The sequence below is a fragment of the Kogia breviceps genome, chromosome 10 (assembly GCF_026419965.1).
Source record: "Kogia breviceps isolate mKogBre1 chromosome 10, mKogBre1 haplotype 1, whole genome shotgun sequence".
Taxonomy (NCBI): Eukaryota; Metazoa; Chordata; class Mammalia; order Artiodactyla; family Physeteridae; genus Kogia; species Kogia breviceps.
In genome coordinates, this window is record NC_081319.1 from 51,865,390 (window position 1) to 51,887,230 (window position 21,841).

General features: G+C 40.6%; 1 protein-coding gene and 1 long non-coding RNA gene across 4 annotated transcripts in view; one reads left to right on the forward strand and one right to left on the reverse strand.

Moving 5' to 3' along the window:
• Positions 1–3,101, reverse strand: part of PDCD6IP (programmed cell death 6 interacting protein) — a 59,916-nt gene extending 56,815 nt beyond the window's left edge. For 2 of the 3 annotated variants that reach the window (XR_010835011.1, XM_059077314.2), the window contains exon 1: positions 2,729–3,099. Coding sequence is in view for 2 of the 3 variants with exons in the window: in XM_059077314.2 (XP_058933297.1) it covers positions 2,729–2,937 (209 nt within the window). In the remaining variant the exon portion in view is untranslated. Of the gene's footprint in view, positions 1–2,728 lie in introns of all 3 variants that reach the window. The other variant, XM_059077315.2, reaches the window with a different exon arrangement.
• An 18-nt stretch (positions 3,102–3,119) lies between these two features.
• LOC136791994 (uncharacterized) overlaps positions 3,120–21,841 on the forward strand; it is a 75,533-nt gene continuing 56,811 nt past the window's right edge. Inside the window, exons 1-2 of the long non-coding RNA XR_010835012.1 lie at positions 3,120–3,239; positions 4,304–4,406. This is a non-coding gene — a long non-coding RNA (uncharacterized lncRNA). The remainder of the gene's footprint in view (positions 3,240–4,303; positions 4,407–21,841) is intronic.

The window sequence follows — 21,841 nt, forward strand, 5'->3', positions numbered from 1 at the left end:
CACAAGCCACAACTACTGAAGTCTGCGTGCCACAACTACTGGGCCTGTGCGCCTGGAGCCCATGCTCTGCAACAAGAGAAGCCACCGCAATGAGAAGCCCACGCACTGCAATGAAGAGTAGCCCTGCTTCCCGCAACTAGAGAAAGCCCGGGGATAGCAACAAAGACCCAACACAGCGAAAAATAAAATAAATTTATTAAAAAAAAAAAAAAAAAAAAGACACATGCACCCCCAATGTTCACTGCAGCACTATTTACAATAGCCAGGACATGGAAGCAACCTAAATAACCATCAACAGAGGAATGGATAAAGAAGATGTGGTTTTATATATATATATATATATATATACACATACACATACACAATGGAATAGTACTCATCCATAAAAAGTAACGAAACTGGGTCATTTGTAGGGACGTGGGTGGACCTAGAGGTAGTCATACAGAGTGAAGTAAGTCGGAAAGAGAAAAACAAATATTGTATATTAACGCATATATGTGCAATCAAAAAAAAAGGTATAGATGATCTTATTTGCAAAGCAGAAACAGAGACACAGACATAAAGAACAAATATATGGACACGGGGAGGGGGATGAATTGGGAGACGGGGACTGACATATACACACTATTGATACTATGTATAAAATAGGTAACTAATGAGAACCTACTGTATAGCACAGGGAACTCTACTCAATGCTCTGCAGTGACCTAGATGGGAAGGAAATCCAAAAAAGAGGGGATATATGTATACGTATAGCTGATTCACTTTGCTGTACAGTAGAAACTAACACAAGGCTGTAAAGTGACTATACTATGATAAAACTTAAAAAAAAAAAAATTCTTTTACCTATCCTACCCTTCTATTAGATGTGGTCACACATAATGGCCAATAACATATGAGCAGGGTATTCCGGGGCAGTTTCCAGGAAACATCCTGGAGGCTGAGCCCTCTGCCTCCTTTCTCCCTCCCTGCATCCTCCTAAAACTTGGGTATGACTGCTATCTGGACCTGAGAGCAAGGACTCTAGGCTTCACAGAGCAGATCACTGGAGGAGCCAGAGCCTGAGCCTGATGAACTTCACAGAACTACTACACCATCCCTAGGCTACCAGAACTACCCATCCACCAACTTCACACGGAGTAAAATCATAATTTTTTTTTTTTTTTTTTTCTGTATGCAGGCCTCTCACTGTTGTGGCCTCTCCCGTTGCGGAGCACAGGCTCCGGACGCGCAGGCTCAGTGGCCATGGCTCACGGGCCCAGCCGCTCCACGGCATGTGGGATTTTCCAGGACCAGGGCACGAACCCATGTCCCCTGCATCAGCAGGCGGACTTTCAACCACTGCGCCACCAGGGAAGCCCTAACTTTTTAAAAAGCTTATACTAAGTATCAAGCTAGTGATCTTTGCAACCCAACAGTCTTATCTTTAAAACTGACACCAAGGGGTCATCATCTCTCTAAGCAATCTATTCAGTATCCTCCTTCTGGAGAACCAGCTCTTCCCCAGTCCATACTAATATTACTTTAATCCATGCTGCATGGAGAAATTAAACCAGCAGAATGACTCAGACAAGGGCAATTATACTAGGCCATTTCCCACCATCATACATGGGCACAAGCCAACCCAATCAGAGGCCTCCATGGACTTTCGCCAGGGTGTAGGAGAAAAGCACTCTTACCTAAGATCCTGAGTGTTAAGACCACTGTAATTACAGGAGAGCCAGTGGCCATCTCTCCCAGTCGAAAAACAAAGCTCTCCTTAGAGGTAATCATCATGGAGGCAGAATGATCTCCTGGAATGCCTAAAGATAAGGAAGCAATATTCCTTGCCTTTGCAGTTACTAAGCTAGGTTGACCTGAGCTGCTCCTACCTGCATCCTAATACAGCTGTGTTTTTCCTGTGAAACAAGGAGAATATGCTACACACAGGAAATTAGATCATTAACAAGATGGGTGAAAGAAATTTTTTTTAACTATAAAGTGCTACAAAAATGTTCTGCCATCCTAACTAGAAGGAACTCTCCTTAAATACAGCCTGAGCTCAATAAACATCTGCTAAGATAATAAATTTACTCCAATATCTGCATACCTGTTTGTGAACAAACTGATTAAAAGCAACCTATCTTGAACGTTAATGTCACTCAAGTTTAATTTCAAATAATGGCAGCTCCTAACCTATGGAATTATCCATTTGTCGTTCGGTTACGATGAACCTAGGAACATGGCTCATTCCGAAGTGGACAGTGTAGTAGGTAATAAACATGGGTTCCAGTGTTCCAATTCTGCCACTTCCCTCAAACAACTACGATTACAAAATCCGAACCTGGCCAAGAAAGTTTTGCAGTGATGCAAAAACGGGGGAAGGGAGTAGTCTCAGAGACCCCCTCCCCCCACCAAAAAGTGAAGAAAACCAGTTCTAGGTAAATGTGGCAAGAGAGATTAGTACGTGGCAGACCGTTCCTCCCAGGTGGCCGACCGACCGAGCCTCGGTGGACCAACGGCTAGGGCGGGCAGCTAGGGGAAGCGGGCGGGTCGGGTCCCCGGAGCCTTCGAGGCAGCTCCTGCTCAGCAGGAAGGAATGCTGACCACACCTACGCGCCCGGCCAGCAGGGGCAGGGCTGCCGGCCCGGGCCGTGGGTGTGAAGGAGGGAGGCAGGAAGAGCGGAGGAAGCAAGGGGAGCGGCAGGCCGCCGACGGCCTCCCCCCGCCCGGCCCCAGCCAGGCCCACCTCAGCAGCGTCTCGAGCGCGCCCTCGTGCTTGTCCAGAGGGCGGCCGAGCGCGGCGCGGCGCAGCTTGCTGAGCTCCTCCGCCGCGCGGCAGTACTGGGCCTGCTCCTCCCCGCCGCTCGGGTACGTCTGCTGGATGAACTTCACCAGCGGCTTGGCCAGGTCCACCTCCGAGGTCTTCTTCAGCTGCACTGAGACGAACGTCGCCATGGCGAGCGCCTCGGCCGCCCTTCGGGCCAAAGGGACCGCGGGACGGCGATGAAGGCCGAGGCGCGCGGGGTACCGAACGGGCGGACTGACGGACTAACAGAGGTCCGCTCGGCCTGCGCTTCGGGTCCGGCCACTTCCGGGAGCTCTCGCGCAGGCGCAATCGGCGCGCCGCCTCCGGTCACGTGAGGGAGACCGGGCGCCGGCGCTGCTCACCTGGGCCCCCACTCGGCCTACGCCCAGCCTTACGGCGCCGGCTTTCTCCACAGGCGGAATTTTCTCATTCCTCTGTACTTCCTCGGCAGGTGGGCACAGTGCTTTCACGTAAAGATAACTTTTCCTCCGCTCTAACAATTTCCCGGGGAAGTACTCCAGTTACTGCCACATGCGCGAGTTTGCAGCCACCTGTGCAAGACCTGGCAGCCTCAGGATTATTGTGACCTATGGTAATTCATTCAGCGGGCTGCTGTGTATGAATACTATGTGCACAGTGAGCCGAGTAGGCAAGGTCCTGGCTATTGTGCAGCTTAATGTGAGGTAAGGACAGATATTAAGGTGGACCAAGAAAGTATCTTGGTACAAAAAGCAGGGTGCTTGGCATGTAGGGTATGATGGTCCCTCGAAAGAACCTAGTTTAAACAATAATAATTATTAAATAATTAGAGAAGTCTTTTCTGAGGAGGTGAACTTTAAAAGACCTGCAGTTTGAGAAGATGCTTGACATTAGGAGAAGGGAAGAGTGGCCGGGAGAGTAGTGGCTGGGGAGAGCCTCCCAGACCCAGGGGCAACCGCCCTAGGAGGCAAGCACTTCCCATGTTCAGGGAGTGGAAGCAAACAGTGTGGCAAAAACTTAATAAACAAGTAGAGAATGGGATGAATTAAAGTTGGAAGAGTAAACAGGCATCAAATCGTTCAGAACCTTGTAAGCCTAGTTAAAGAATTTGTATTGTAGAATAAATGGAAAGGAAGCTATAAATGGCATTTAAGCAATTGGTGACATGATACAATTTATCAATACATTTTTAAAAGGCCACACTGTGCATCAATCTGATGGGATGTCATATGAAGTATAGAACATCGTCATCTATGATCTATTCCAGGCAAAAATGTTTAACTTGAATCTGTCAGTTCTTTGCATCTAACACACGATTTATAAAGAAATACAGGGGACAGAAGAGCAAACTAAATGATACCATGAAAAGTAACCAAACAAATCTAGAAGGTGGACCATTAGGCAGAATAACTGATCCCATCTCTTTAAAAAATTATAGTTATGAAACAAGCCACTGCTCTGTAAAAGAAATTTGAGGGACATAGAATCTGGGTTGAATCCTGATTTGAACAGACTGGCTATGAAATGCATTTTCAGGACAATTGAAGAAATTTGAACATAGATGGACTGAATATGAGATGAAAGTGTATTGCCATGGGAAGGTAGAGATCATTAGCTGAAAAGAGGAAGTCACAAAACAGTATGTATGTTACAGTATCTCATTTTGATTATAAAATGCAAATATGTGTATTTATGTACTATGAAAAAAGGTCTAGAAGGATTATACCCTAAGGAATTAGCAGTTGTAATCTTTGGAAGTGGAAATGTATTATTTTCTTTATTTGTTGCCTATCTTTTTTGTGTGATTTTTTACAGAATATATACTACTTTTGTTACAAAAGTTTATTTGGCCACAGTTTTTTAAATTTTTAAAAGTTTATTTTAGTTAAAGTGTTCCAGGTTAAAATAAATAAACTAGCCACTCTAGGTGCTATGTAGAGAATGTATTAGAGGAAGGCAAGGTAGAAGCACGGAGCCAAATCATGAAACCATTTCAGAAATCCAGGCAAGGGATCATGAAAGCAAGCATTAGCAGTAGTAAGCCAGACTCCCAGATTTGGGGCCTGAACATCTGAGCTGTCAGTGGAATCATTTACTGACATTTTTTTTTTTTTTAAATGGGCTTCCCTGGTGGCGCAGTGGTTGAGAGTCCTCCTGCCGATGCAGGGGACACGGGTTCGTGCCCTGGTCCGGGAAGGTCCCACATGCCGCAGAGTGGCTAGGCGCGTGGGCCATGGCCGCTGAGCCTGCGCGTCTGGAGCCTGTGCTCCACGACGAGAGAGGCCACAACAGTGAGAGACCCGCGTACCGCAAAAAAAAAAAAAAAAAAAAAACTGATGGATAATCCACTGATGGGCCCAGAGGATAGGAAGTGTTTATACCAAGCATTCAAGTGGAGTCATTAAATTGACAATTGGGTATATGAGATTAGAGCTCCAAGAAGAGATCTTGTTTGGGAATCAACAGTCAGCATACAAATTAATTTTAAGCCTCTGGGCCTAGAAAGGAACACAAAGAAATAGAAATAGATCAAAAGCTGTCAGGAAATATAATATCAGATTATGTGTTTTTTTAAGACAGAAGATAGTATTTTGTAGGTTGGCTGACAGGACTGATCTGCTGGGGAGAGAATGAAGATTCAGAAGAGCTGAGGATAACCAAAGGAGCCAGGTGCATGAAAAGAGGAGAGGAAAGGGTAACCAGAGCAGGGAGGGTAAAAGAGAAGGGATTAACTGTCAGAAAGATGAGGGATGTGTCATTTGTTGAGGCAGATGGAGGGAAAAAGGAAATGAACTTAGATGTGGTTAAGTGTGGCATTGATCAAGAAAAGATTAAGGTGATCTTATCTGATGAAACATGATCTGTCTCTGCATGTCTCTCAAACTTTATGTTTTGCCACTTGTTCCTCATGTATTACTGCCCAATCATGTTGATCTTGTTTCAGTTTCTCAAACTCTCACTAAGATCTTTCTTTCCTCATATGACCTGAAATACTTTACCCCTTTCTTCATATCTCGGAAGAAATGTCTCCTCCCCATAACACGGTCTAAAGTAGATTCCTTCCTTGTTAATGTCTAACTCAGCCATTGTTTATTTGCTTCATAACACTTATCCTAACTAGCAAGTTTTTTGTTACTTGATTACTTTTTTTCTGACTTTCTCACTAGAATGTAAACTCCTTAAGGACAAAAATTGTGTTTATTTTGTATACTGTTAAGTCTCTAGCACTTGGCACTTAGTAGGCAACTCAGTAAATATTTTTGAATGAGTCAATGAGTTTCACTGCTTGCAAAAAAATAGAAAGGTTTCTACTATCAAAATAACACAGCTTTCCCCTCAATAGCAGGTACCCTCATTAAATAGGCATTAGGCCAGTGGCCAAAGAAGGAGGGTATATAAGGGTAGGCTAGCTCATGTTATGATAATCAAAAATTTCAAAATCTCAGCATCTTAACATAATAAACATTTGTTCCTTGCACATGTAAAGTCTTCTGTGGGACAAGCAACTGTCCAGAGTCGCTGTCCTCCAAGCAGTGTCTCATTCAGACAAGTTTGATCTTGTAGCTTGTCTTAACATGAGACTCCAATTTCAAATGGGGAGAGGGAATCTGTAGCATCACATAGCAACTGTTCACTGCCTCTGCCCTCTCACTTTCATTACCTTTCACTGTCTAGAACTTCTCACATGGCTCCATCAGACTGGAATGGGATCAGGAAGGGTGGTCTTCTGTATGCCCAGGAGGGAAGGGAGAACTGGATGTTAGGGAGCCCTAGTGATGCTTTCCAAAGATACATTTCACAGTTTCCAAACTCGCTTATGGTAACATTGATATTCCATCTGTGTAATGAAACTTCATAAAATGTGTTCTTAGAGTGTATCCACAGTGTAACGTTTTGGGGAATATTAAATCAATAGATTTTTTCCTCCCTGATAATCCCTGGTTCCGGTGAGCCCATCATTACCCCCACTGATTGAACCAATGGAAATAAACCTCTCTGGATGGACAGAACCCTGCTGAAAACAGCTTTGAGTTTCAAAATAGAGCTTTTCAAGTCCATGTTGAGACAGTAGCCTGAAAGTAAGCACTTGTGATTTGGGGGAGGAGCGAAGCCTTGTTGAGGAGAAAAGAAGTTTATCAAAGCCAAGCCCAGAAGACTGTAACAAAGAGTTTTTACAGTAAATGAGAGGGTAAATAGTACAAGGATTTGATGTAAGGAAAGTCCCTGCAATGCAAGAAAAAGCCCTTTTGGATGCTAAGAGGAAGAGTCTAAGAGAGAAAGTGAAGGGCAAAAGGTAAATGAGGTGTCTTCACTCCCCTACTCCACTCTCTCAGGGTAAACTTAAGGGTGTTGGGGGGGGGGGTCATGGGGGAGGACCTACAGGAAAGGAGGCATGGAGTAGAAGAGTTCAAATAGACTTGCTGAAATCGATAACATTAAGGATGGAGAGGACTTCCCTGGTGGTCCAGTGCTTCCACTGCAGGGGGTGAAGGGTTCGATCTCTAGTCAGAGAACTAAGATTCCAACTGCCACATGTCACCTGGGAGACACATCATGTGTATGGTATGGAAAGGGGAATGGTGTGGGGCAGGGCACTCAGTTTTTTGCAACATATAACATGCTTGAGAACAATTTGTCTCCTTAATCTATTTGCATATTTCTAAAAAATTAAAAATGCAAGAAGAGAAGATTACCCATTTTCCACTTATGGGTGTGTAAATTTTGAGGTCCACATGGCCTCAAATTTTTTTTAAGAGAAATAGGGAAACTATTAAGCTTTTTCTTTTAACATCTTTATTGGAGTATAATTGCTTTACAATGGTGTGTTAGTTTCTGCTTTACAACAAAGTGAATCAGTTATACATATACATATGTTCCCATATCTCTTCCCTCTTGCGTCTCCCTCCCTCCCACCCTCCCTATCCCACCTCTCTAGGTGGTCACAAACCACCTAGCTGATCTCCCTGTGCCATGCGGCTGCTTTATTAAGCTTTTTATGTAGAATTTTTTATGTAGAATTATTCCCTGTGCAAGCCCATTCTCATCATATGATATACTAATGATCATATTTCCACCAGCTGCCAGTTCTCTAATACCATTCACAGCTATTTAAATAATCTGCCCTTTGCCACCAGTGTCTCTTAGACAGGAGTTGTTTTACTTGGGTAAGATAACTTCTGAGAATAAATATCAGCATTATTTTGAAAGAATTGCTTTACAGAGTAGAAATCATTCTGGACAGTTGTGCATATTATCTTCTGTGTATCTCGACGTTTGAGGGCATGTTTCTCCTGTTTTCAACAAAATCCAGTATGTGTTTAAGTAGTATCCAAAGTTGAAGAAGAGCTCCCTCACCCTCTCACCCTTGCTTTTGTTAATTTGCTTTTAGAGTTACACGAGGTTTCTTTTGTCTGTTCCCTCAGGCATACACTAGCTCTCTGTTTCAGATTCAGGGAGCAGTAAGTAAATGGTTATTGGTATTTCCTCATATTAAACATACTTGAGTTTCCTTGTAAGAAAATTATGCATGTACACAGACATGTGTGATTTCATTTATCTTTACTTATTTAATATTTATGATCATATATTAAAAACCAAACCCTCCCCATAAGCTTCATGGTACAAAGGAAAGTATCAATAACATGTGGATGGCCAAACTAAGTTATTCAGCAAGTATCTCTTCAGGTTCCACTGTGTGCCAAGCAAAATTTAAATCAGGAGAATTCTGTAACCAATATATCAATCTATTATATATATTTATAAAGTTCTTAGTTCCACACTCATAGAAGATAGTTCAGGAGATGGTTTATAGGATGGGGTCTAGGACAGGAAGTAAGCCCTACAGTGGTAGCTGTGCAGCAGAGTAGCCAGACCAGATTAAAACAGGAAGATGAAGGGCTGCAGAAGGAAGGTCCCATAGAGAAAAGACTTCCCTGGCTGTCCAGTCGTTAAGACTCCACGCTTTCACTGCAGGGGGCATGGGTTCAGTCCCTGGTCGGGGAACTAAAATACTGCATGCCACGTGGTGTGGCCAAAAAAATACAAAAAGAAAGATTAGGGGAATTAGATAGAATACCTGATGTGATGGAGCTTTCAGAAAAAACTAAGAGTTATTGGGCTTCCCTGGTGGCGCAGTGGTTGAGAATCCGCCTGCCGATGCGGGGGACACGGGTTCGTGCCCCGGTCCGGGAGGATCCCACATGCCGCGGAGCGGCTGGGCCCGTGAGCCATGGCCGCTGAGCCTGAGCGTCCGGAGCCTGTGCTCCGCAACGGGAGAGGCCACAACAGTGAGAGGCCCGCGTACTGAAAAAAAAAACAAAACAAAACAAAAAAAAAAACTAAGAGTTATTACAAAGAAGAACAAAAGTCTGTGACACTAAGAAAAGCAAAGGAAATAAAATCATTGTGCATCCCTTGGTGTTTACAGTCATAATAAACACTAATTGTTTAAGGTTGTGTCCACCAGGTTTCTTTCTAGAAAAATTCCTATTTTTAAAAATTTTTTATTGAAGTATAGTTGATTTACAATATTTTGTTAGTTTCAAGTGTACAACAAAGTAATTCGGATAGATAGATAGATAGATAGATATTCTTTTTTTCAATTCTTTTCCATTATACAAGACATTGAATACAGTTATTACAAGACATTGAATATAGTTCCCTGTACTATATAGTAAATCCTTGTGGTTTGAAAAATTACTATTTTCTCTTTGTAATTAATAAATAATTTGTGGGAATATACTTTGAGACTATATTAATGTGTTGTTCCTCATTAAACTTTTTTTTACTAGTTTTAGCATCCTTTGATGATTCTCACCTGACACTATTATTGCTATGATAGTGGCAAAATGGTGATTTTCTAATCCATCATTTCTCCTATATTTATTAGTAGGCATTATTCTATAAGGAAAACTTTTCCTTTCTGTCCCATTTGTTAATTTATTCATTTACATATTTATTTATATCAGCACAGACTCATGGATTTTTATTCAGTAGATTATAATCCACTGCTATCATTTATTTTGATGCTCTACCTTGTCCAGGAGGTGGCCGATGGAAGCACCTTTAGGCTGGCTCCTATGTTCTTTTTCTCTCAACGTTTTAATTTTGTAAATTTCAAACACAGCATAGAATTTTACAGTGAACACCTACATACCCACCCACTTAGATTCTAACATTAACATTTTACTATCACACATATCTATCTTTATCACACCTCTCTCTATCTAATCATCCCTCTATCCATCCACCCATTAATCTGCCTTACTTTTTTGGATCCATTTCAGAGTACATTGCAAACATCAGACAGGAAAAAGTAAAATAAGTAACTTGATTGGTGAATAGTTAATAGATGGGAGTCAAAAGATATTATCTAAATGATATCAACAAATATTTAAAGCTGACAAATCAGATAGCATAAGGAAGTAAAGAAAAAGGGGACCAAATAATTTTCTAAAAGGCATTACTATAAAGATAACCACTGAAACAAAAATATAAACTTTCCTAAAACCAAAAGAAAATTTAAAAGAGCAAACAGGCCACACAGACAAAAACATAATAAAAATAGCAACACAATAAATACAGCACAGAATGATATAACAAATTGAGATCAAACCTAACAGACTTTTAAATTGAATCAAAAAGGAAAACCCAAATGTGATAGATTGTAAAATTGGCTACAAATTCTTCTCCCTTCGTCTGTGACTTTGCGTTGTGATGTTGTAGATCCTCTCATCAAGAACTGGAGTCTGTTTGACCACCCTTAAGTCTGGGCTGTTGATGTAAGTTGCTTCGGCCAATGGGGCATTAGCAATCGTGATGCAAGCCGACACTTCAGCCATCAGAGCTCGTTCCTTCTTGCTGCACTTGAAACCCTGTGATCTCTCTGTACAGACTAGCCTGCTGGATTATGAAAGATGGCCCAGTCATCCCCCTATCCTCAGCCAATAGTCTACTAATTAGTAGACAGGAGAATTAGGCTATTGTAGATCATTCAGCCACCAGCCAACCCCCGGCTGATGTTAGTTACATGAGCAAGCCCAAGAGTTTTGCTGAGCCAGCCTAGACCACAAATGCCCAACCAACCCACAGAATCATGAGCTAAATAAATGGCTCTTGTTTTAAGCCACTAAGTTTTGTCACAGTTTGTTATGCTGCAAAAGCTAACTGATACCCCAACATGGCACATATAAGCAGTACACCTAAACAAGGTGATTCAGAAAGGATAAATAGAAATAGACAGAGATATGCCAGACACCTAGAAACAATAAGAATACAGAGGTTATCATCTTGATATCAGACAGTTCAAGCCAAAAGGATATGAATATGATTAAGAACACTTCATAATGCTAAAGGATAAAATTGTCCAGAAAAAAAAAATGTAACTAAATCTACAGTTATAGGTTTTTAATATCTATGTGTTGGGTAACCCAAAATGTCTATGTATCAACACAGCAACCACCATCACAAAAGAGAAACTACAAGATTAAATTTTGAACTAATAATTTCAAATCTTTTGGCCAAATGTTTGAGTAGCTAAGAGAATTAAAACGAATATCACTCAGGGGTGATGCAAAGAGGATACATCTGGAGGCAAGATAGATGAATAATGTCCTCTCTGAATAATTTGTAATGCCTCATTATGAGGGATGTGGCCATGCAAATTATAGGGCAGTTGAGAAAGTATATATTTTCCACTTTGCAGTTAGGCTGTATTCTCTATGAAAAATAATATTTGTTTTTGGGAAATGGTGATTCAACAGCCACCTGCAACACCTTTCGTAGAAACAAAAAGAATCTCATCTACAACTCCCAGTAGCAGTGAGTTTGTTCACCTACCTTGTATTTTGTAGGATCTGAATAGTCGAAGTTCCCCACCCTAATTTGGGAGTATGAGAGGACTCCACTGCCCTTACCCACCACACCATACCCCCAGGGTATTCATCTAGCCCTGTGGTTCCAACTTCACGTAATTTTGCCCCCCAGGAGACATTTAGCAATGTCTGGAGACATTTTTGGTTGTCACAACTTGGGGGTTGTGGGGGGTGCTACTGGTGTATAGTGGGTAAAGGCCAGGGATGTTACCTACAATACACAAGACAGTCCTACATGACAAAAATGCATCCTGCCCAAAATGTCAATTGTACTGAGGGTGAGAGTCACTCTTCAGAATCATGCAGTCATGCAGTCAGCCCTCTGTATCTGTGCATTCCCCATCTATGGATTCAACCAATAGTAGACTGAAAACATTTGGAAAAGAACTTCCAGAAAATTCCCAAAAGCAAAACTTGAATTTACCATGATGGTAACTATTTACATAGCATTTACATTGTATTAGGTATTATAAATAATCTAGAGATGATTTAAAGTCTGTGATAGGTTGTGCATAGGATATATGTAAATACTACACCATTGTATGTAAGGGACTTGAGCATCTGTGGGTTTTGATATCCATGGGAGTCCTGCAACCAATCTTCCATGGATACTGAGGGACCACTGTACTCTGTCCGGTAGACTTTGAGGTCTTCCTACCTCCCGTATACCTTCACCCATTCACCCTTCTCTAAGTATCCTAATCCTCACCTGGGTATCCTCACCTGTCTCTTTGTCCTTTTTTTTTTCTTTGTCCTTTGTCTTAAACCTTAACAGATAAGGATGTGTCTCAGGCCTTAGATCATTAGTATAATCCCATCCTCAAGCCTCAGCAATTAAAAAAAAAAATGACCCAATTCTAGCTATTGAGGTATGAAAGAGGTTTGCCAGAGGTCTCTGAGAAGGGAATTTCTTTGCTATTTTGAGAGAATTTCTGAAAGTGACCTTTCTTTCCCTAGATGTGAATGAGGAAACATGTTTCTGTACATCAGATTTCTTTCTTGTGTGCAATAGAAATGAACTATGGATAGTTTAAGCAGCAAGATAATTTATTAAAGGATATCAGGTACTTCACAGAATCTCTGGGAAAGCCAGAGAATTATAGGACACACGGCAGAATATATCCTGTTGCTCCAGGGAAAACACCACTGCTTCCCCACTGAGCGCGACTACCCCGCTAGCAGATAATGTGGGGCCCTTGGGGGGACTGAACCCCCACCACTGCTGCTTCTGAAGGTAGTACTGTCACCTCTGCCAGAGAGTCTCTACATGGTTTTTGCAACTTTTTGTCACCAAGAACCATTTGAACATACTGGCAGAGCTACAGGAGAGTTTGGGAAACAATTTCTGAATTCCACATTGGTGAAGTAAGGACTCATAAGATGGAGAACTTCCCCACAACCCCAGGAAAGGTTTCAAAGGTGCCTTGCAGCCATTAAGCATGCATATGTCCACTATACCTTGGAAGTTGTTGACAACCATCTTATGACCTTGATGGAGAATTAGGCTTCGGATGAAATTGACATGCCAGAAGTCAGAGAGGAGAGCTAGAAAGAAACTGGGTCAACAAAGATATCACTGAGATGCTGAATCAAACCAGAGCTCAGCCCACCTTGTGTCTGGGATTTATGTTCAGGGCCTAGTAAACCCCCATTGTTGTTTAAGTTGGATTTCTGTTACTTACAAATAAATGCATCCAAAGCGATATGTAAACAAAAAATAATTGGAAAATATTCCTGAATTCTTAACAATGGAATTACTAGATTACAGGGTATGTACATTTTAAATGTGGATATATGTTAGTCAATTACCTTCCAAAATTTTACATTAATGTTTATTTCCACTAGCAGTTTGTGAGAGTTTCTTCACACCATCACTAACACTACACTTTATCCTACTTTTAAATATTTATTAACCTGTTAGATGAAAAGTAGCATCTCATTATGCTTTTAGTCTTAATATTTAATAAGTAAAATTAAAACTAAGTGGTTTTTTTTCTTCTTTTAGATACTTATTTTTATCCTTTGTCCATTTTTTTATTGGATTACTCATCTTTTTCTTTATTGACTTAAAAAGTATTCTTTGTTTATTAATAAAATCATTCTTTTGTCATATATTTTGCATTGCCATTTTGTCATTTGCCTTTTGGTATACATATCTGTTTTTAACATTGAAATTAAACTGGTGTGTCTATGCCATGCCACCCTGAATGCACCTGATCTCAGAAGCTAAGCAGGGTTGGACCTGCTTAGTTCATGGGTGGGAATATCTGGTGCTGTAGGCTTTAATAATATACGTGAAGAACAGGTGTACACAGTGCATTATGTGTACTGTATGTGTCCTTCCATAGTAGACTCAGGAAGAGAGTCCAAAGTCTTAATCTTGCTTATAACTGGCTTTAATAATGAAAGATGGATGAATTCAGTAAAGTTTCAAAATACAAAATCAATATATAAAAATCAGTTGCATTCCTATACACTAACAATGAACTATGGACTAAGAAAACAATCCCAGTTTACAATAGAATCAAAAACAAATACTTAGGAAATAAATTTAATGAAGGAGATGAAAGCCCTGTACACTAAAAACTATTAAACATTGATAAAAGAAATTTAGGAAGACACAAATAAATGGAAAGATAGCTCAGTGTTCAGGGGTAAGAAGAATGAATATTGTTAAAATGTCCATACTGCCCAAAGTGAGCTATGGATTCAGTGCAATTCCTATCAGAATTCCAATGGCATTTTTCACAGAAATAGAAAATAGAAATAGAAAATCCTAAAATTTGTATGGAACCACAAAAGACCCTGAATAGCTAAGCAGTCTTGAGAAAGAAGAACAAAGCTGGAGGTATAACACACTTCCTGATTTCAAACTATATTGCAAAGCTATAGTAATCAAAATATTATGGTATTGGCATAAAAACATACACACAGATCAGTGGAACAGAATAGAGCCCAGAAATAAGCCCATGCATATATGGTCAATTAATCTGTGACAAAGGAGATGAGAATATACAATAGGGAAAGAATAGTCTTTTCATTAAGTGGTGTTGGGAAAACTGTATATCCACATGCAAAAGAACAAAACTAAATCCATGTTTTACACTGTACACAAACATCAACTCAAAAATGGATTAAAGTCTTGAGTGTAAGGCATAAAACTATAAAACTCCTAGAATAAAACATAGGGAGTAAACTCCTTAACCTTGGTCTTGACAGTGATTTTTTTTTTTTTTGAAATTGACATCTAAAGCAAAGGCAACAAAAGCAAAAGTAAACAAGTAGAGCTACATTATACTAAAAACTTCCTCACAGGAAAGGAAACCATCAACCAAATGAAGCAGCAACCTATGGAGTGGCAGAAAATATTTGCAAACCACTCATCCAATAAGGGTTTAGTATCCAAAGTGTATAAGAAACTCAAACATAAAAACAAATAACCCAATTTTAAAATGGGTAAAGGACCTCAATAGACATTTTTTCCAAAGAAGACGTACAAATGGCCAACAAGTGTCTGAAAATATGCTCACTAATCATCAGGAAAATGCAAATCAAAACGACAATGAGATATCACCTCACACTTGTTAGAATGGCCATTGTAAAAAAGATAAGAGATAACAAATGCTGGCAAGAATGTGGAGACAAAAAAACCTTTGTACACTGTTGATGGGAAAGTAAACTGGTGCAGCTGCTTAGGAAAACAATATGGAGGTTCCTCAAGAAATTAAAAATGGAACTACCATCTGGCCCAGCAATCCTACTTCTGGATATATATATTCAAAGTAAATGAGATCATCATCTCAAAGAGATATCTGTACTCCCATGTTCATTGCAACATTATTCACAAGAGTCAAGGTATGGAAACAAGCTAAGTTTCTGCTGGTGGATGAATGGATAAAGAAAATATTATGTATAATATATACGAATAATATTCCATTTTATATGTAACACGTGTGTGTATATATATATACATTAAGAAAGAAGGTAATTCCGCCATTTGCTACAACATGAATGAATCTGGAGGGCATTTTGCTAAGTGAAATAAGCCAGACAAAAACAAGTACTGCATGGTACCACTAACATGTGGAATCAAAAAAAAAATTTTAACAAGAGTTGAGCTCATAGAAACAGAGAGTAGAATGGTGGTTGCCAGGAGAGATGGGAACAATAGGGAGAGGTTGGTAAAGGATACAAACTTTCAGTTATAAGGTGAATAAGGCCTAAGGATCTAATGTGAAGCATGGTGACTGTAGTTAATAATACAGTATTGTATGATTGTAATAGGCCAAGAGAGTAGAACTTAGGTGTTCACCGCCCCCCCCCCAAAATAAGGATGACTGTGTTCATTAACGTGATGGTGAGAAACTTTTCACAGTGTGTAGGTACACTTTAAAAATATTACAAGGGGGCTTCCCTGGTGGCGCAGTGGTTGAGAATCCGCCTGCCGATGCAGGGGACACGGGTTCGTGCCCTGGTCCGGGAAGATCCCACATGCCGCGGAGCGGCTGGGCCCCTGAGCCATGGCCGCTGAGCCTGCGCGTCCGGAGCCTGTGCTCCGCAACAGGAGAGGCCACAACAGTGAGAGGCCCGCGTACCACACACAAAAAATATTACAAGGGCTTCCCTGGTGGCACAGTGGTCCGGGAAGATCCCACATGCCGCGGAGTAGCTAGGCCCGTGAGCCATGGCCCCTAAGCCTGCGCGTCCGGAGCCTGTGCTCCGCAACAGGAGAGGCCACAACAGTGAGAGACCCGCGTACCGCAAAAAAAAAAAAAAAAAATACAATTTTATTTGTCATTATATTTCAATAAGGCTGGGAAAAAGTGAAAAAAATGAGAGATGAAAAATGAAAGACTAAAAGATGGAAAACTGCTGCAGTTCACACAGACCCCAGTCTCTCCTACCTCTGCCCCACAATGTGTCACTATTGAAACACAGAAGATTTGCTATATCAGGACTGTTCACAAGATGGCGCTATTAAAACTTGAGTGCTCTGATAGTCTGAGGTTACAAACTTGAAGGACTCTTTTTCCTAGGGCACACCTGTGGTGCTAGAGGGAAATTTATAAGGGCTGAGCTAGAAACCTGTTCTCAGAACCATCAATGTTAAGCACAGGTAAGCAGCCCAGGCTTCCCTCTCCTTCGTGGTGAATATTTCCTGGGTAAACCTTGGTGCTTTTTGCTGCCATCTCAGGTCAGGGATGCTGCAGTGCATCAGAGGTGATGTATTAACACTGATCCAAAGAAAGTGGTCAGGATCTCAATAACTTCCTTCCCAGAAGACTCCTTAGGCTTTGGGAAAATTTGCTGACCCTCTCCTATCAACCTTCAAACTCCTGTACTAAAGGACATGTTGTGAAGAGCAGCATTTAGATTCCACATATAAGTGGGATCCTCACCATGGTTCTGCCATTGTAACTTACCTTTTTTTAAAAAAATTTATTTTATTTTATATATTTTATTTTTGGCTGTGTTGGGTCTGTCACTTCGCACGGGCTTTTCTCTAGTTGCGGCAAGCAGGGATTACTCTTCATTGCGGTGCACGGGCTTATTGTGGCTTCTTTTGTTGAAGAGCACAGTCTCTAGGCACACAGGCTTCCGTAGTTGTGACACGCGAGCTCAGTAGTTGTGGTTCCCGGGCTCTAGAGCACAGGCTCAGTAATTGTGGCACACGGGCTTAGTTGCTCCACGGCATGTGGGATCATCCCGGACCAGGGTTCAAACCTGTGTCCCCTGCATTGGCAGGCAGTTTCTTAGCCACTGTGCCACCAGGGAAGCCCTGTAACTTACTTTTAACTTGATGAAACTTCTAGAGGATCTGCTTCACCAAACAGGGAATAAATCTAAATGTAAAATACAGATCAAGGACCCAGGGAATCTAGCCCAGGAGAAAAACAAAGGGAATTCCAAGACTGACATCAGAAGAAAGTCCTAGGATTATGGTTGTACAAAACACCTAGAGAGCAACCAACAGAGACAAGAAAAGGAGATTTACAGAGGAAACATTTCCCAAAAGATTGGAACTAATACATTTCAAGGCAATTAACATATCCAAGAAAAAACTGAGAAAGGAAACCAAATAAAGACTTAAGTATAGTTAATAGCAGAACTAGTTTATTCAGATCAACCCTACCACCAAAGACAAATAAAACATCTGCATAGAATATTTAAATTAAACTTCTTAAGGCACTAATGAGCTAACAACATTCTGAGGTAGTGTTACCCAACTCAATGTGGGTCTGCTTGCCCTGGCACAGTAAAGCCAATCTACTGACACAGGGTTGTGGTGAAGGAGAGCGTAGTTTTTATTGCAGGGCACCAAGCAAGGAGTCCATGGCAGCTAGTGCTTAAAAGACTTGAACTCCCCAAAGGCTTTCAGGGGAAGGTTTTTAAAGACAGGGTGGGTTGGGGGCTGGGGGTGTATGATCAGCTCATGGATGTTCTTCTGATTGGTTGGTGGTGAGGTCACCGGGGGTCAACATCATCAACCTTCTGGTTCCAACAGGTCTGAGGTCTCTGTACTTCTGGGCAGCATACAGTTCACTTCTTCCACCTGGTCAGGATTTCAGTATCTACAAAACAACTCAAAGGACATGGCTCAGAATATTCTCTATAGCCCTTGAGGAGGAACTAGAGGTGCTTGACTTTGTTTAACGGCTAAACTATTATTATTTCGTCTTGTTTGACTTTCCCTTTCTTTCTGCATTTTCTCACTTCTCTGATTACATTTATTCTTTGACTAAAGTTTTTTTTTTTTACAGACAAAAGGCAGGGGGAAGACATGTTGGGGGTGGGGTCCTGTCCTGGGAAGGCCCCGTAGGGTCCTGCTCGGTTACAGTAGGATGCAGGAGAGGATGGAATCTGGAAGGTGAACATAGTATTCAGGTTGCTTACATCCTGGGAATTTGCCAGTCTAAAGGGGTGGCTGAGTTGTGACACTTTTGAAAGCTTCCCAGAACTAGAGGATACAAATCAGAGTTCGGAGCCCACTGAGGGTGGGGTACTCTGGTAAACAGTCTCCTGCTTTGGATTAGGATCTCAAAGTACTGCACCCTAGAAGTCAGAGTAAGTTGACAGTAAACCAGCTTTCACACAGATTGTCACCAGCTTTGAATGATGAGGTGGGCCCCAAATCTAAGACTTTGAAATCAGATTAAAGTGATCCTAGATTACTAGTGGTCCCAGTAGCGTGGCAGAAGCAAATAGAAATCCTCTCTGGTGCGAGATAACATCATCCTGAGTCTTATTTCTAACTAATTTTTTTTTTTTTTTTTTTTTGCGGTACGCGGGCCTCTCACTGCTGTGGCCTCTCCCTTTGCGGAGCACAGGCTCCGGATGCTCAGGCTCAGCAGCCATGGCTCACGGGCCCAGCCGCTCCGCGGCATGTGGGATCTTCCCGGACCGGGGCACGAACCCGTGTCCCCTGCATCGGCAGGTGGACTTTTAACCACTGTGCCACTAGGGAAGCCCTATAACTAGTTTTTGAAATACATTGTTCAACACACAATCAAATATAACTAAACACGTGAGGAGCCAAGATAAAATGAACAAGAACCAGCAGAAATAACTGACATCAGACACAGCCCTGGAGGCCTTGAAATCTTGGAATTATCAAACACAAATAGTAAAACAAGGGCACTTCCTATGCTAAAGGATGCACAAGCCACGTTGGAAAATTTCAACAGGAAACTGGAAACTATAAATAGTGACATACTACACTTATAAAAGAACCAAATAGAATTTGACAAGAGAAAAATACTATAACCAAATTTGTTAAGTGAATGAGTTTACGAGCAGATAAACTGGAAGATATGTTAAAAACCAAATCATAAAGCACTACAACAGTCTGGTGAGAGTTACATTTGCATATATATAATAATATAAACACTGCATGTTGATTTGACCAAATATTATAACTATATTCAGAAAATGAATACCACTAAGGATCCTACAGTTATTAAAAAGATAACAGTTTATTTTAAACTTATAAATTTCAATTTTAGATAAAATAGAAAACTTCCTTGAAAAACACGACTTACCAAAACACACAAGAAATAGGACACTTGAATAGTATTATATGTATTAAAGAAATTGAATTTGCACACATACAAAACTCCAGCCCCAGATGACAGTAAATTTTTGAAAACATTTAAGGAAGAAATAGCACCAATGTCACGCAAACTCTTTCAAAGAATAGAAAATGGGAGAATATTTACCAATTCACTCTATGCTATCAAAATAACACATAAAAAAATCTGACAAGGACGTTATAAGAAAAAAATTACATCTCAATACCTCTGTTGCAAAATATATATATAAAGCTAGTCTCCAGCACCAGCTGGATGTCCTACAACTTAAGTCTAGCACTAGCTACCTGGAGGTAGTGTCAGATCCCACAGATTAAGGGCTCAGTCCCATAAGACTGTTCTTACCCCCCACACTTCAGACACCAGGGGCAAGCCCAGGTTGTCACCTGTGCTTTGGACCAACTGGCTGTAGATTAGAGACTCCTTGGGTTCGACTAGTTTGATAGAGCAACTCACAGAACTCAGGGAAATACTTTTACCAGTTTATTAAAGGATATGATAAAAGATAACAGATGAACAGCCAGATGAAGAGATATATAGGGTGAGGTCTGGGAGAGTCTGGATCGCAGGGGCTTCTGTCCCCATGGAATTGGAGTATGTCACCCTTCAGGTGCACATGAGTTTGCCAACCTGGAACCTCTCAGAATCCCATACCATCAGGATTTTATGGAGGCTTCCTCATGTAGGCATAATCAATTATACACTCTGTTTTTAACTATGTTCTCCTCTCTGGGGGATGAGGGGTGTGGCTGGAAATTCCAAGCTTCTAATCCTGGTGACCAGCCCCCATTCAGGAGCCAGCCAGGAGCTCACTCAGAGTCACCTCAATAGAACAAAAGATGCTCCTGGGGCTCTTATCACTTAGGAATTTGCAAGGGTTTTAGGAGCCCTGTGTCAGGACAGGATCAAAGACAAATAATAAAACAAGAGATACTCCCAGTGTTCTTATCACTTAGGAAATTACAACAGTTTTAGGAGCTGTGGGTCAGGAAATGGGGGCAGAGGCCAATATATATATTTTCCATTATCTCACAAGTACTATTTGACTTTTCTAAATATGTACATATTACTTCAATGAAACAAAATTAATTTAAAAAGTAAAAATGAAAAAACCAGGACTGGATGAGATCATGAGGTAGAGAACAGAGGAACTCTAATACCTGAGCCAGGGCCCTTCTAATGTTTAGAGCTCAGGAAGATGATGAAGAGGAGCCAGCCAAGTAGACAGAAGGAGCAGCCAGAATCACAGGAGGACTTAAGAGAGTGGTGGCCTGGAAACCACGTGAAGGAAATATTTCAAAAAGAAGGGAATGGTCAAGCATGCCAAGTGCGATTAGTAAGACTGAAAATTGATGAAAAAGAATATAAATATATATTCAAATATATATTTATATATATTATTTACATATATCATATTATGTAATATATTATATTATCATAATAATTTTTATTTATAATTATAATTATAATATAATTAATATACAATAATTATTGTATTATAATTGTAACATAATTCTAATGATAATTATATATATTATATTATTAATATGTGTAATATATATTAATGTATTATTCAAATATATATATATATTTGAATCACTTTGCTGTACACCTGAAAGTAACACAACATTGTAAACAACTGTACTTCATACTTCAATCAAAAAGAAAAGAATGAAAATTGATCGTTGAATTTGATACCATCAAGTGTAATCTTCAAGAGCAATTTTGGTGGAGTAAAAGCCTGATCTAAGTGAGTTCTACAGAGTATAGTGAGAATGACAAGTAAAAACGGCAAGAACAGTGACTCACTGGCAAGGAAAAGAGGATGGGTATTTGTATGTCAACAGGGAGCTTTGTGCATCTAAGTGTGAGTCTGTGTGTATGGTTTCAAGTGAAAATATTTGAATGTTGATGGGAATGACCTATTATGTTATAGGACAGGTATGTGATTTATATACATATATGCCTAAAATAAACTCAAGTTAGACAATATTAATCATTTTAAATGATCCTGGATTTAATTTGTTAAATTTTAAGATTTTTGCATCTATGTATAGTATAGCTTTGGAAGAATAAGCTAGTTTTCCTAAGAAAATTAGAAAGATATTTATTGT